Source organism: Scatophagus argus, chromosome 2 (genome assembly GCF_020382885.2).
Source record: "Scatophagus argus isolate fScaArg1 chromosome 2, fScaArg1.pri, whole genome shotgun sequence".
Classification (NCBI taxonomy): domain Eukaryota; kingdom Metazoa; phylum Chordata; class Actinopteri; family Scatophagidae; genus Scatophagus; species Scatophagus argus.
The window spans coordinates 2,173,964-2,189,512 of record NC_058494.1 but is presented as its reverse complement, the minus strand read 5'-3'; the positions used below and the strand labels follow the sequence as shown (position 1 = coordinate 2,189,512).

The window sequence follows — 15,549 nt, the reverse complement described above, 5'->3', positions numbered from 1 at the left end:
GAGAATCAAAATGTGAAGTTTGCGTTTGATCTGATGTATACAAAAGCCAATGTCCAGAAGGCATTTGTGGATCAAGTGTGGAGCAAAGAGGAAGGGTGCAAATATCGAAGACAAATCTGAGTCAAATATAGCATGAAACAAGAACAGCTTTTTTTTAAAAAAAAAAAAAAAAAAGGGGGGGGGAGACACTCACACTCACACACACACACACACACATTAAAAATGAAAGCATTCTTTGTAAGAAATACACAAACAACAGAGACCTAAAGCAGTAAAACACCCCCAAGGCAGTGTCAGTATCATCAAATAGAGCAGAGCTGTGTATTTCCAGTTCTAATCTACACCCTCAGCATCAACATCTATTCTTAGGTCATACAGCTTCTACGATCAATTATCTTATAACCAGTTCAACATCAAAACTTCAATATGTGATTTGTTTTTTATGGAAATTGTCTTACTTTCATAATTACCGTAAATGGTTAAAATAAAGGTCCACTACGGAGTCATAGCAGGTACTTATCCACAACATGATATGAATTGTATCATTTGATGCCGTCGATAGCATAAGTATTGGCACAGTAGTATGGTTTCCGCATCAAAACACAAACAATAGACAAATGCACAAAAGAATGACAACAGCTGTCTCAATACTTAGGATACTGACTTCACAGATAAGCATCATGATGATGGGCAGAGTGGTTGTCATGCTGTTGTGCAACAAGGATATGTGTTTGTTCACTTTGACTTTGTTCAAATGGTAACAGCAGCTGCTGTTCTTATTCAATTGGAGATAATTTCATTGTTGTTCATTATGGCAGTTGTTTGTTCAGTATGACAACATTCCAATCTCGGTTTTTAACTGTTTCATTCAAGACAGATCATGACAACTTAACGTAAAAAGCATTTAAATCATCTGAGATCGCAGTACACGGTGCAGTAAAACGTTTTCAAAGCTCACTTAAGACGCTCTTTCAGATTGGACAGCTTTGTTAGGAATCTTTCCCTTTCAGTGAAAAGAAGACTGAGATGTGTAGGATCTACAAATGGCAAAACAGACTTATTTTTCATGTCTTAAAAGAGGACAAAGATGTACACAAATAAAAGTAAATGATTTTACCCTGACAGGACAAGCAAGCTGCCAAATTGGCATGATATTTACCGTTATGAATGGCTCCTACACAATGAATCATAACCTTCTTGGTGATCCCTCAACCTATCATCTAGTACTGGCTTCTGGTCAACTTTTCCACTCCACAGATTTATCTAATCTAAAACAAACAATCCTGACAAGTCCTACACATACACACCAACATTAAGTGAAAAAACACCGCACATAATACTGTTCAAATTTCCCATAATGGGACTCACAGGGAACATTTTGATAATACTTTGATAATATAGGAGCTCCATAAAACTCTCGCATTTATGAAGTCTGTAATGTTCAGGTTATGTTGGTTCATATGCTCATTTTAAGTCATATTGAGATCTCTTCTCGGACCTTTCAGGACAGCTCTAAAGACCTATCCATTTGTGTAACTTCAATAATTCAGACACTGCGCTGAAACTTAATTTAAATGCAGATCATCCCGAGAGTATTAAGAAAGTTGCCTTGACATAATCAGAAATAAGTGAGACTGAATGCAAATATTTGCAGTTTCTACATCTACTTTGAATGAGTTAGAATGAGAGTAGAGTGAGCTCAGGCTCTATTTGGCGACCACCAGAGTGCAGTCATGTTCTGCCTCTGATCCTTTGCTGTGTGGACTCAACTGGTAGGTGGCCCCGTGGCTGCTTTGAGTTTTCTACTTAATGAAGCTGTAGACAAATGAGCCGAGGACAAGGGCCAAAATCACACAGCAACAGAAGATCATCATTTGTTTCTGGAGAACAGAAGGGAAAAGATCATAGAGACTGAAAGCAACATAGTGTTACCAAGCAAACATATTCTTCTCTATTAAGTTCTATGGTATGAAATCCAACATTTCTGTTGGGAAAACAGTCTTGCAGTTTTGCTACAACCTGTTCTTAAGTCAGTTTGACTCCAATCTTGATCATGGGTTTGATTGTCATTGTTCTCTTTGCTAAAATAAAAACTAACTGCAGTGCATTTTTGAATAAATGCAGTTATTAAAAACAGCGATCACAAAGACTACATAAAACTGACTTTCAGAATACTTCAACAAGTGATTACATCTATGTTACTGCTGAATCAGACGCAACTTACCCTACGCGCCTCCTGCTGGAATTTGGCTGCTTTTTTAGTGTCGGCAACTGCCCTCTCTACAAAGCCCACTGACTGGTCCATGTTGCTCTCAATTCTGTCAATCATGCCACCCTAGAGGAAGGCATGATTAGACAGGACGATGTGAGAGAAGAGAATGCAGAAGGACAGACAGATAAGAGAACGTAAATGTGAGCATCGTTAACTGCTGTGAGTGTCAACAATGCTCAAGCACAGTGTTTTATGGTACAGGTGGGTATGGTGCAGCCATGCTGACACGGCTAGTGTAACTGGCGATTCAGATGCAGCTATGTGTACTGCTGAAGCCAGCTCAAATAAACATCTCATTTTTATGAACAAATAAATACAGGCTGGGTCCGAAAAAACAGGTCTGAACGTCGGCCACATCAGCAACAAATCTGAAAGGACACACTGAGTTGGAGCATCTGACCAGTCTGCAGTCGAATGATGATCTTAAGAAATCGTTAACAAAGGCTCAGACCACAAGCTGATAGCTGCAAAGTCCCTCCAACAAAGTCAAACTCGCAGCATTTTGTAGAGGACTGAAAAGAAGACTAGGCTACATAGCAGATCTACAGCCTTTAAGCGAGGTCGAAAACATGGCGTTCATCAGAGGAGTTACTGCCATGTGTGTGCTGTGTAGCTGTCCAGGCTTTATTCACAAATGTACTAGTTGGCTTTTTGGGACAATCAGACAACTTAGTTCAAAGCTGAAAATTGTGAATGTGAATTAGTTTAGAGATAAAATGGTTAATTAACATTTAATCAGTAGTGGTAGTAGCAATTGTAGATAACAACAATTGCTTTTGACTGGTTAAATTCCAAGCCAACATGTCTATAATGTTATTCTGATTAATCAAAGATATCTACAATTGATTTCTCTCTAGTCAGAAGCTAACCTTTAATTTATCACTAGTGGAAACATTATTTGTAGGTATCTAATTTAATTACAACTAATTAACTTGACTGTCACTTCTTGAATTGACTTCTATTCAATTCAGATATCTGTGATTCAATTTTGTTTATTTCATTTCAACATATCCATAATGTAATTTTGAATAGTTGCAATTCTAATTAATGATGTATACAATTAATTTCTCACTTGTGGAAATGATTACTGTAGCTATCTAAAATTGTTCTAACATTACAGATATCATAAATAGAATTCTAGATGTCTACAATTCAGTTCCGACTAGTCAAAATCAATTTACTGCTTGGTATTCTAGAACTGCATTTGAGATATCTGAAATCCATTTTTCATAACTTAGACACAGTTGAATTTTAGTTATCAAAAAAGGACTGGTGACATATTGCAAATGTGAATATTACATTTCCACTAGTCACAGTCATTTCGAACTGTGGATATCTGAATCCATTATTCTTACAAGTGACAAATGAATTATTGATATCTATAATTAAGTTAAAGAATCTGCAAAAAGGTTTTGTCAAAATGTAATTTTAAGACACTAAATATATTTGTAACATGTTTAAATTGTTTCACAAATATCTTAAATCAACTTTTTAACAAGCCAAACACAGTCAATCACATTTACACTGGTGAAAACTAAAACACTACTGGTCAGCCCTGTTAATGAAATGTTAAAAGGGCCTGCTATAGTTGGTGGACATGCGATCACCTTTGTCTGCATGTTATCAATTACATAAGTAGCTGATTGTGTTTTGCTTGTGTGTGCATCTATCTTTATAAACACTATATAGATAAAAGTATTGGAATGCACCTCTTTATTACTGAATTCAGATGTGGTATGGGGCTGTTTATCAGGGGCTGGGCGGAGCCCCTTACTTCCAATGAAGAGAAACCCAACACATTTTGGACAATGCTATGCTTCCAACTTTGTGGCAACAGTTTGTGGAAGGCCCTTTTCTATTCCAGCAGGACTGTGCCACAGTGCACAAAGCAAAGTCAATAAAGACATGGTTGGATGAGTTTGGTGTGGAAGAACCTGACAGGCCTACACAGAGCCCTGACCTCAGTGCCACTGAGCCTTTGGGATGAAATGGAATGGAAACTGCGAGCCAGGCCTTTTCTTCCAACATCAGTGCCTGCCCTCACAAATGCTCTACTGCATGAATGGACAAATACTCCCACAGAAACACAAAAAGCCTTCCCAGAAGAGCGGAGGCTGTTATAGCTGCATAGCTCTGTGACAGTGTCACTAAAGTCCCTGTTGGTGTAATGGTTAGGTGTCCCAATACTTTTGCCTGTACAGTGTATGTCAGTGTTTCAGATTAAAAATTAAAGATCATCTTGTTTATTGATTAATTGTGAAGAATGTAAATTCTGTTAATAAAATGCATCATCTCACTAATAAGTGAGACACAGTAAGCTAACACTAGTTGAGGTGGTTGTATTCTTTGCTCTAAAGATGGTCTCTTTTAATCTTATATTTGCAGTGGATGTGGTGGTATCACATCACAGATAATAAAATTATGGAAACCTGGATGATCAGGATTAAGACTGTATTAAGATCACAATCAGAAGACAAAACAGGAAATGGAACCAAGTAAAAAAAATGACTGCCTGAGGGAAATACTGTTGTGTTCCCATCCATCCATCCATCCATTTTCTATACCACTTATCCGTCAGGGTCGCGGGGGAGCTGGAGCCTATCCCAGCTGACTACGGGCGAGAGGCGGGGTACCCGGAGAAAACCCACGCAGGCACAGGCAGAAGATACAAACTCCACATAGAAGGGCCCAGACCGGGATTCAAACCTGGAACCCTCTTGCTATGAGGCGACAGTGCTGACCACTGCACCACCGTGCCGCTCTGTTGTGTTCACATTAAGTGAAATTTGATATTAACATCTGTATTCTACCTGAGTAATGATTATGGCTGGGAAATTGAGCTGTACATTTTCCCTAACACCACAACTTGTATTACACCACAGAATGCAGTACAGGACAAGCAATGTTTCTCAGACCTTTTTGTACAATTTCCTACATTTTCATGATGGTTTCATTAAATCCAAATTTATAGAAAGTAGAATGGCCCATATAGTGGATGATTGGTTCTCTTAAAAACAAAACAAAACAAAATAAAAAAAGAACAAAAACAAAAATTGCTAAATTGCAACAACATAAGTGACTCATTATCTCAAATTTGGAAAGCCCACTACACTTGGAAAGATACACTATGAATAATCCCCACTTACGGTGAGACTTGTCTTAAAATGTTTGTTCCAAGATTTGTCATACTGTGTGAGTTTCAATACATTTTATTGCTGCGTGTGCATACCTGGTTCTCGACCAGCATGGCAATATCGACAAACATGTCGTGGAGCTCTTTGATGCTGCTTTCCAGCCTCATGATGTCTTTGTGACGAGCTTCAATCTCATTCAGGGCTTGCTGGTTGATCTTAGAGTCCATGATCTGGGGAGGAATGGAGGGGTTGTGTGGTGAAACGAAGGTCAGAAACAAAGACAGGCAAAATAAGATCAACAGACGAATAAGAATAAAGTAAAAAGATTAGTAACCGATCAGAAGAGAACAAGTTGTGATTTTGGAAATTGAGTGTCTTACTAATTCCCACAATAGCAAACCACATCCACACATTCAAATAAATATTTTGTTCAACTGGTGGAATCAATGGAGACAAAACCTGCATAGTCAATAAATACAAGGTGCGACCACCTTGTGTGACCACAAACATCAGAGGAAGGCAGTGGTGACAGACATATCCATCCCAAGCAACAGCAACATCAAGAAGAAGGAACACAAGATGCTTTAATAACACCAAGCGCTGAAAAAGGAGCTAGAAGAGATGTGAAGAGCAAAAGTAACAGTGGTGTTAGTGGTAATCGGGGCACTGAGGGCTGTGACCTCCAGTCTGGAAGAGTGGCTCCAGCAGATTCCAGGTACAACATCGGTGGTCTCTGTTCAGAGGTGTCCTAGGAACAGCTAAGATACTGCACAGAACCCTCAAACTCCCAGGCCATATGTAGAAAGAAACTGTGAGAAATGTCCTTTGTAGTCTCTAAAAGCCAAGGGAGATCTCTTCAGCAGTCCAAAAGCCAAACAGTTTCATGTGAATTCTTCACACACATATTCAACCCAGCAGCACAAAAAAACTATACAATCAGCACACTTTCAAGGTGGACACTGAAGATCACCAATTCAGTATCTGACCAAATGGGAAATATGGTCACAATCTGCTCTTCTGCTCCTGAGTTATGACGCTGGGTAATATCATGATGTGACAGTGAAGACGACTTTTGACCTTTTAGACATTACCGATTAGACCAAAAATTCTAATCAGTTAATCTTTGAGTCCCAGTCAATATTTTTGCCAAATCTGACGATCATGAAGGCAACAGCTGCTCATGGATGGTCGGCGTAGACAAATAAAATCATTAGAGACACTGGAACCATCATGTAATAACCCTTTGCAAGAACAGTCACACACCAATGGACGAGCCACTAATTCAAAATTAGATCATCAAAATATCTGGCCATTCATTTTCTGTTGATCTACCAGTTTATTCATCGGCAAATCATTTCCTCTGTGTTTGAGTTATCACTCCTATGTGTCATGCCTGGTGTTTTTTGGTTATGCTTTGTCTTTTGATTTCTGTCCATGTGCCATGTTCCATGTTTGTCTTGTTTCCATGTATTATGTTCAAGGTTTTTGTCATGTCCTGTTTTATTTTGAAAGTGTCTCTTCCCCTGTGTGCCCTGTTTTCATGTAGCTTTGCTTTTAGTTTTCCTGATTGCTTTCTCCCTCCTGATGTGTGTCACCTGTGTCTTGTTGTGATGTCTATTTAGTCCTTGTCTTCCCAGTCACTGTTGTCAGAGCGTCTGTATTTTTTCCCTCCATGCCATGCCAGGATCTACAGTTTTGTCTATGCCATGCCTGGGATCTTTTTTGCCTTGCCTTGCCTTGCCTTGCCTTGCCTTGCCATGCCATGCCATGATTTTGCCACAGTAAGTGTGTTTTTGTGTTTTGCTAAGTTTAATTAAAGACAATTGTTTTTGGCCCTCCACCACGCCTGCCTGCCTGCTCCTCTTTTGACTCTGCATCGGGGTTCAGCTAATTTCTGCGTCGACGACGCCGACCAACCGTGACAGAACGCTCTGACCACAATGAACCCCGCAGAGTCACCGTTTTGGGGCACCAGACTGGCAATCAGGCCCCCTCCCAGTCTGGGCCACCTCTGGAAGGTGCACATGCACCGCTTGAGGTCCAGGGGAGGCCTGCACCCAGCGACAGGCTTCCCACAGCCGGTGCAGACTCCGCGGACTGAGCCGCCTGCCGCCGCGGAGATCTTCGTACCTGTACCTGCTCCGCGGACCGAGCCGCCTGCCGCCGCGGAGGTCACAGTTCCTGTCCCTGTTCCTGCTCCGCGGACCAGGCCGCCTGCCGCTGCGGAGACCTTCGTTCCTGTCCCTGTTCCTGCTCCGCGGACCAGGCCGCCTGCCGCCGCGGAGGTCTCCGTTCCTGTACCTGCTCCGCGGACCAGGCCGCCTGCCGCCGCGGAGGTCTCCGTTCCTGTACCTGCTCCGCGGACCAGGCCGCCTGCCGCCGCTGAGGTTTTCGTTCCTGTCCCTGCTCCGCGAACCAGGCCGCCTGCCGCCGCGGAGGTCTCCGTTCCTGTACCTGCTCCGCGGACCAGGCCGCCTGCCGCCGCGGAGGTCTTTGTTCCTGTCCCAGCCCCACGGACCAGGCCACCCGCCGTCTCAGGACTCCAAGCTTCAGCTGATGGACCGCAGCCCACTGTTCCAGGACTGGGTTCACCAGCACCCCAAGCTACGCCAGGGCTCTATGCTTCAGCTGATGGACCGCAGCCCACTGTTCCAGGTCTGGGTCCACCAGCACCCCAAGCTACGCCAGGGCCCCATGCTTCAGCTGATGGACCGCGGCCCACTGTTCCAGGGCTGGGTCTGTCTGCCTTCACGCCTCGTCTCACCCGGTCTCCTCGTCAGGTCCCCAGGTCTCCACGTCTCGCCAAGTTTCCACGTCTCGTCAGGTCACCACGTCATGCCGCCAAGTCTCCACGTCAGGTCACCAAGTCTCCACGTCTCGTCAGGTCTCCACGTCAGGTCACCAAGTCTCCACGTCTCGTCAGGTCACCACGTCTTGCCGCCAAGTCTCCACGTCTCGTCAGGTCACCACGTCTTGCCGCCAAGTCTCCACGTCTCGTCAGGTCACCACGTCAGGTCGCCAAGTCTCGACACCTCGTCAGGTCACCACGTCTCGCCAAGTCTCCATGTCTCGTCAGGTCACCACGTCTTGCCGCCAAATCTCCACGTCTCGTCAGGTCTCCACATCAGGTCGCCAAGTCTCCACGTCTCCTCAGGTCTTCACGCCTCGTCAGGTCGCCACAGAGGCGGCTCATGGATCAGCCTTTGGTTCTGACCCAGCACTCAGGCAGACCGCCTGAGGCCTCATGTTGGGTCCTGGCCCAGCATTTGGGCAGACCCCCTGACACGTCACACCCCACCTGGGTGTCGAACTGGGGCCGCCCGCCCGAGATTCCAGTCGGGCCAATGCCCTACACCGGGGCTGAAGCACTGACTTTGTTTTTCTTGGTTTAGGGACATCTGGGATCTGTCCCTTAAGGGGGGGGTTCTGTCATGCCTGGTGTTTTTTGGTTATGCTTTGTCTTTTGATTTCTGTCCATGTGCCATGTTCCATGTTTGTCTTGTTTCCATGTATTATGTTCAAGGTTTTTGTCATGTCCTGTTTTATTTTGAAAGTGTCTCTTCCCCTGTGTGCCCTGTTTTCATGTAGCTTTGCTTTTAGTTTTCCTGATTGCTTTCTCCCTCCTGATGTGTGTCACCTGTGTCTCGTTGTCTTGTCTATTTAGTCCTTGTCTTCCCAGTCACTGTTGTCAGAGCGTCTGTATTTTTTCCCTCCATGCCATGCCAGGATCTACAGTTTTGTCTATGCCATGCCTGGGATCTTTTTTGCCTTGCCTTGCCTTGCCTTGCCTTGCCATGCCATGCCATGATTTTGCCACAGTAAGTGTGTTTTTGTGTTTTGCTAAGTTTAATTAAAGACAATTGTTTTTGGCCCTCCACCACGCCTGCCTGCCTGCTCCTCTTTTGACTCTGCATCGGGGTTCAGCTAATTTCTGCGTCGACGACGCCGACGAATCGTGACACTATGTTGACCCTGTGTGCACATACATACACAGAGCCACACAGTGTCAGTCTTACCCCAGCAGTGAAGACAGCTGAGTTCCCTCCCTCCAGCATCTCTTCCAGTTCCTCATCAGTTGTTGCTTTCCCCGCTGTGATGAGCAGAAAGAAGGGTGTGTTAAAAATGTATAAACAGGTCATAAGCCTGGTTAACAGACATACAGTGACATACTGAAGCATGAGGGGTCCATCCATCCATTTTCTATACCTGCTTTATCTGTGCAGGGTCGCGGGGGAGCTGACAACGGGCAAGAAGCAGGGTACACCCTGGACTGCTCGCCCGTCAATCACAGGGCTGACACACAAAGACAGACACGCTCGCACATGCTCACACACTCACACCTAATTAACCTAATGTGTATGTGTTTGGGATGCCAAAGTACCAGGAGAAAACCCACGCAGGCACGGGGAGAACCTCCACACAGAAGGCCCCAGACTCCAACCCAGAACTCCACCCTCTTGTCGCTAGGCAACAGTGCTAACCACTGTATCGTTGTTTGTGAACTTTGTGTTTTAGTGTCCTTTGTGACATCTTACTATCATGGCAAGAAAATCTCAGCAAGTGTCATACCGACAATAAAAAGGTGTTTGCTGTAATCACATTGTGTGATGATTTACTGCTTATTTCTGACTATGTTGTTGCACACTAACTGGGTAAACACTGTATTCTTGTTTACAATGAAAGGGTGTCTTTATTGTCTGAAACATCCATCATCTATATTCTATGTTCTAATGCATAGTATCAATAGACTCTGATGTGTCATCTCTGCTAGAGCCACTCTTCCACTTACACCAGATGAGCTACATGGAGCAATTTTATATTTTGTTTTGTTGGTTTTTTTTACTTGTTTTTATTGTTTTAAAACAAGTCCCCAGCTAACAAGAATGCTGCAACACTTTTTGTTATGAAGCTCTAGAAATGCTTTGTCGGGTAACAAACTTTACCCGACTTTCCATTGACATGAGGGTGAGTTGATAATTAAATGATAATAAATTTTCATTTTTGAGTGAACTCTTCCTATAACGCTCTTGTTTCTGTGAGCTGTGTAAAGTGCTTAGTGGCTGTCACTGTCATGTTAAAAGCAGATATAAACCTGTATCTGACAACGACATGTTGCAATTTTCCTAATAGGGATATTGTAAATAGATATAAGATACCATGTTATGTTATGACATAATGCTGCCATGTTTGACAACAGCAGTAATAACACTATGACTGTGATGCCACGTCCAATATGATTTAAGTATTTCTGCTCACATCAACACCAAAAACCGTGTCCCTACCAAGACTTACTGCAGGTGATCATTTCCGTTTTTGGTCTGAGTGTAGCATGTAATAATCAACTCACTGATTTCCAGCTGTCGGGCAATTCTTCCTTTGCTTTTATCTCTGAAGTCAACTTGGGCCTCGTTGTATTTTGTCATCACCTCTACAAACTTCTTGGCCAGGATAGCATGCTGGGGGGAATGAAAACGCAGACAGCCTGTTAATTGACCTGAAAAAGAGTCAGCGTTTAACGGCTGTCACATAAAACACATCACAGTGTGGACTAGACTTTCCCCTGAATGTCTTTTTATTTCCATTCATTAACAAAAAGAGAGATAAATAATATAATATAATATAAATTGTAAATTAAAAAAAAAATCTGTACAAATTACGCAAGCAACAAGTTATTTACAACTATTTACCTTAAAATGCAGGAAATGCCTCAGGCGTTTTTTTTTTGTACAGCTATTTACAACTATTTACAACACCAATCAGGTGTCACAATAAAATGCACACACTAATTATTTCTAAAACTTAAAACTTATTTATATTATCTCTAAAAATGTGATAACAATGTTCAGGAAAAAGCATCGTGTATATTGTTTATCATCACTTGGGTTTTACTTGACATATTACAAAATTTAAAAACTTGTATACAGTTTGAAGTCTCCACTTTTGACACAAATTAAAACAGAGACTCAGTGAGGCAGCGTCTTACAGCTACGTCCAGTGGGTTAAAGTTTTATTCACATGAAGTTAAGTCATGTTCAGACTCACTCTGTGGTTTTCTCCTGGGAGTTACAGTGACAGGAGACCAAATGAAATTGAGCTTAGCTTAATAAAATTAGAGCTTGAATAAAATTAGAGCTCTCTCCGGGTTTGAACACTGTTGGAAATATTTGGGATAACACTTTCAGATTACATCATATTGTGCACTTATTTAACAATATATGCAAGAAATACAAGAAATTCATTGTTTTATTTTCCTATATAAAAATCCAATGGTGTTTTCTCATGACATCCATCTGTCAGTCAGGCTTTAACCATCAGTGGTACAGGGCTAAGTCTCATCCGTTAGCTTGCTGTTCGAACGTTTGTCTGAAATCAGATTCCTTCCAGCACCTGTCTATCCCGTTTCACTCAGAAATACAGCTAGATATCCATAATGTCATTTCATCTGAATCATACAAATATCATCAACAAATAAATTATAGATAAGATAAACTTTATTTCCTGAAGGGAAATGAACTATAAAAAAGTAGTTAAGCCACAAAGCCACATTTGCCAGCTACATCAATAATTAAGATATAATAATATACATTACTCTAAAACGTACAGTTCTATAGATGAATACTTTTACTTTTGGTACATTAAACATATTTTGATACTAATACTTGCTAATATTTTCCGCTTTATATTCCCCTCTTTTATTCATAGAAGGCACTAAGTAAAGGGAAAGTTTTTGCGGGAAAGGCTGAGAACTTCCTCCCCCTCAAGAAATGTAAAAATGTGTCCACTCTAACCTCTTCAAGAGTGCCAGTTCTGTGTTCAGTACCATCTGGGTCAAGCAAACTCCAGTCAGTGTTGTTACTAATGAAAAAACTCAATTCTCTGACCTGTGATTTGCGTATCCTGAGGTCAGCTGAGGCTCTCTCATCTGTGTTAGACTCAAGCTGCCGTTCAATACCTGGTGCACACGCACGCATGCACACATGCACACACGCACACACACACACACACACATACATACATGCTCTGTTGTTATGAGTAAGAAAACACTGGATTATATTTACAGTGAAACTGTCTGTGTGGGTACTGCTCACAGGCTTTACTAACACTTCAAACACTTATCCACCAATGTGTCTATTGTTTAAACCCACTTTATCCTTAACTGGGTTTTACCAGGGAGCTACTTTCTATAAAAGGTGAAAAATGAAATATGAGCCTGAAACAAAAGTAAAAAAACAAAAATGCTGACTTTTAAGTTTGTTTCTCGCGTTGTTGGCTGACTTCTTGATCTCATTTGTGATAGCTTCAACATCATCTTGCGTTTCTGAAAGAGAGAGTGAGAGCAGATTATGATCAGCAACAAGTAAAAGAACGGAGACTTGAAAATTCTGTGTGTGTGTGTGTGTAGTACCACTGAAACCCATACCTAACCCATACCTACTTGTGCCTAAACCTTGGATTTAAGGCTGGCTAACCCCTTTCATTTTCCAAGCAGTTGGGAAACAACAGACAAGACTTTTCTTGGTCTTGAGAAGATGCAGCATTTAATAACTGACCCACTGTCATGCTATGCCCTCCATCAAGTCAATGGAGGATGCCATGACATCGAATGCTGCTGAAAGACTGTTCTGATGTCAGGATCCTTCAAATTCTACAAAGGATTGAATCCTTCACACAGGGGTTTTCGCCAGTGTGTATCGTTGGCACACTGAAGTAGTCCCACAGTACTAAGAGCACAGTGTGCTGCCGAATGAAGGGATGAAGAGGCAGATGGCGCAATATGTGTCAGGCAGGAAATTTTAACTTCTTCCATAATATGTGTTCAAATGCTCGGAAGGAGTCTTGCCTAGGCCCCCTAGGACTCGACTTGGAAGGATCCTCGACTTTGACAAACAGAACTACAGACGATGAGACGGCTGTGGTTGCTGCCATTCTCTCTGCAATGTTTTAATATCAGCTCAGCTCACGTGGAACCACAACAGAGGTGCTGGTACCATGCATGACTCCTGTCAGTGGAAACATGAAAGATGTGTAATAGACCGAATCAAACTGAACTGAACCGGACTGTCTGGTGGAAGTGTGGGTTTTGTGTTTTTTGTGTCAGAGACACTCACTCTGGTCAGATGTGGGGGCCGACAATATGGTGGAATAAAGTTTTTTGATTTCTGTGACGCTCTCATCTATCTTGTCGATGCTGGTACGGATATCTTCAGTCTGTAACACACATACATACACGAGTTAGCGAGTAACAAATATTTTTTCTTTCAGAAATGTGGGGAATAGGCAGTCACAAACAGAGTACCTGAGCAAAGAAATCATCCATAAAATCCTGATTCTCCACAGGAACCTCAATGTCATCACCTCCAGCATCACTCTTCTGTTAAACAAACAAAATAAAAAAAGGGTCAATACTGAACTGAGGATGACATGAAAAAGGCCCTACCTCAGAAGAACACGTTTAGCTTTACATTTGTTATACGGTAGTTCCAATATCTTTAAAGGATAGAAACGTGATGATGATGAGGTTATGCAGCACCATGAACCAATATTCTAGAAAGACTAATAATGAATTTCCGTTTTCCCACCCAAAATGATTCTGTCACACAGTATATGGCTGACAGTTCTCTCTGTCGGTGGCTCAGTTCATCGCGCGTGCCACTGTCACGTGAGGCCAACTGCAGGTTAAAATGTATGCTCAAGCGACACGCGCTACTCCCTTCCCTCTGCATGCCTCAAACTCAACAGTGAATTAATCTTATTTAACCACTTTGCCTTACGTAATATGTCGAATAATATCAACTTCGTCAGCTAAGTTCTATTCAAAAACGTTCGAGGATAAGGTCGAAAATCGTCTGAACTGTGTCAAAACAATTTTAAATATTCGACTAGAATCCTTCTTTAATGAGACTTTTAGATATTTGTTTATGGCATCAGTGTGTAATGGGCTAATCCTTATGGCAACATTACCTCCTTACATATGGGTACAGTAGCCTGCTAGCTGTGTAGTGGTCATAGTGCAGGCTAGTAGCAGGTTCATTAGAGCAACAGGTGCTTCACAGAGTAGCTATGGCAGATAAGTAAATTCTGCCTACCTCCTTTAGCTGCGCCAGTCGGTCCTTCATGTTGAATAGACAGATAGATAGACAGACAGACAGACAGACAGACAGGAACAGATAATATTTTCGCTGGCCTACAGCAACTTTTAAAATGGTCTACAAATTAGCCCAGTTGAAATGATTAGCATAATTTCTCCAATTAATCCACAAGATTTGACCGGAAGAGAGCTGTCAGAACCAAAGAAAAAGCCGCAGACATAAAAGTGAGTTAGAAAAAATGAAGAAATTAAAACAATTCATAAACGGAAGGTCTTGGTTGTTTGGATGTTCCTCTCAATATTTGTGGTCAACCCAACCTGAAGTCCTACTAAGCCTCTATCCTCTAAGAACGGATTAGGACAACAGTTTCCAGGACGATAAACCTCTCTCCCCCCTCATCCCTCCCCCGTCCAGTGTAAAACACTGTGCCTACGCAGTCTTCAGCTTTTACGATAACATTCAAAAAGAAATGGACAATGAGTAACCCAAAATATTATTTATTATTTTACTATTACTATATTTGTGTTTAAATGAAGTTATTTAAAGGGGAATGATTTTGTCTGACCACTGTAATGAACTAATCTATAACGGAATTTTATAGATATAGTGACGAGCTTGAAGGTGAATGGTCGCTTTCTCCAGATGACTTTTTATATAACACCATCTGTGTGAACAAAAGTTAAAGACACAGTACAAAATGTTTCATGTAAACAGGAAATAGTCCCACAATCAACTCCACATGTCTTCATACCTGCCATATACTGTGTCACCATTTCATCTGTTCTTAACAAGACTGCAAGACTCTGGTGATGCCTCTTTAGTCCAGGAGAATGTAGCTTAAACTCACTATTATTTTATCCTAAAGCAACTTGTTAACTGCATCATACAAAATAGTTTTGGAAAATACTGAGTACTTTTTTGCATTTGTAATTACTTTTTTGGGGCATTTTTTTTTTTTGAATGTCACAGCCTAACATAAAAGTTGAGACATCAAAAAATATGACAAACAACATGAGACCAAAGGAAAAAAATAAGTGAGAAAAGACATGACAAA

The 15,549-nt window shown here is 41.8% G+C and overlaps 1 protein-coding gene across 2 annotated transcripts; it reads right to left on the bottom strand.

Annotated features, from left to right (window-relative positions):
• Positions 1-188: 188 nt before the first annotated feature.
• On the bottom strand, positions 189-14,895 carry zgc:165520 (uncharacterized protein LOC571872 homolog). 2 transcript variants are annotated; one of them, XM_046400485.1, is made up of 10 exons: positions 14,493-14,895; positions 13,703-13,777; positions 13,515-13,614; positions 12,650-12,724; positions 12,288-12,358; positions 10,754-10,862; positions 9,423-9,496; positions 5,502-5,636; positions 2,225-2,335; positions 189-1,880 (listed from the first exon to the last, which is right to left on the bottom strand). In XM_046400485.1, the coding sequence occupies exons 1-10, from the start codon at positions 14,520-14,522 to the stop codon at positions 1,803-1,805; spliced, it is 858 nt and encodes a 285-aa protein (XP_046256441.1). In that variant the 5' UTR covers positions 14,523-14,895; the 3' UTR covers positions 189-1,802. The 2 variants fall into 2 exon arrangements, with proteins under 2 accessions (XP_046256441.1, XP_046256449.1); XM_046400493.1 differs by lacking the exons at positions 13,515-13,614; positions 13,703-13,777; positions 14,493-14,895 and adding an exon at positions 12,827-13,492.
• Between the last annotated feature and the right edge of the window lie 654 nt (positions 14,896-15,549).

Bases quoted from the DNA above. Each gene is read 5' to 3' on its own strand.
- zgc:165520 (XM_046400485.1), bottom strand. From the start codon at position 14,522: ATGAAGGACCGACTGGCGCAGCTAAAGGAG. The intron at 13,615-13,702 runs GTACTCTGTTTG...TGTGTGTTACAG, and splicing joins TGGATGATTTCTTTGCTCAG to ACTGAAGATATCCGTACCAG. The intron at 12,725-13,514 runs GTGAGTGTCTCT...TCTCTCTTTCAG, and splicing joins GGCCCCCACATCTGACCAGA to AAACGCAAGATGATGTTGAA.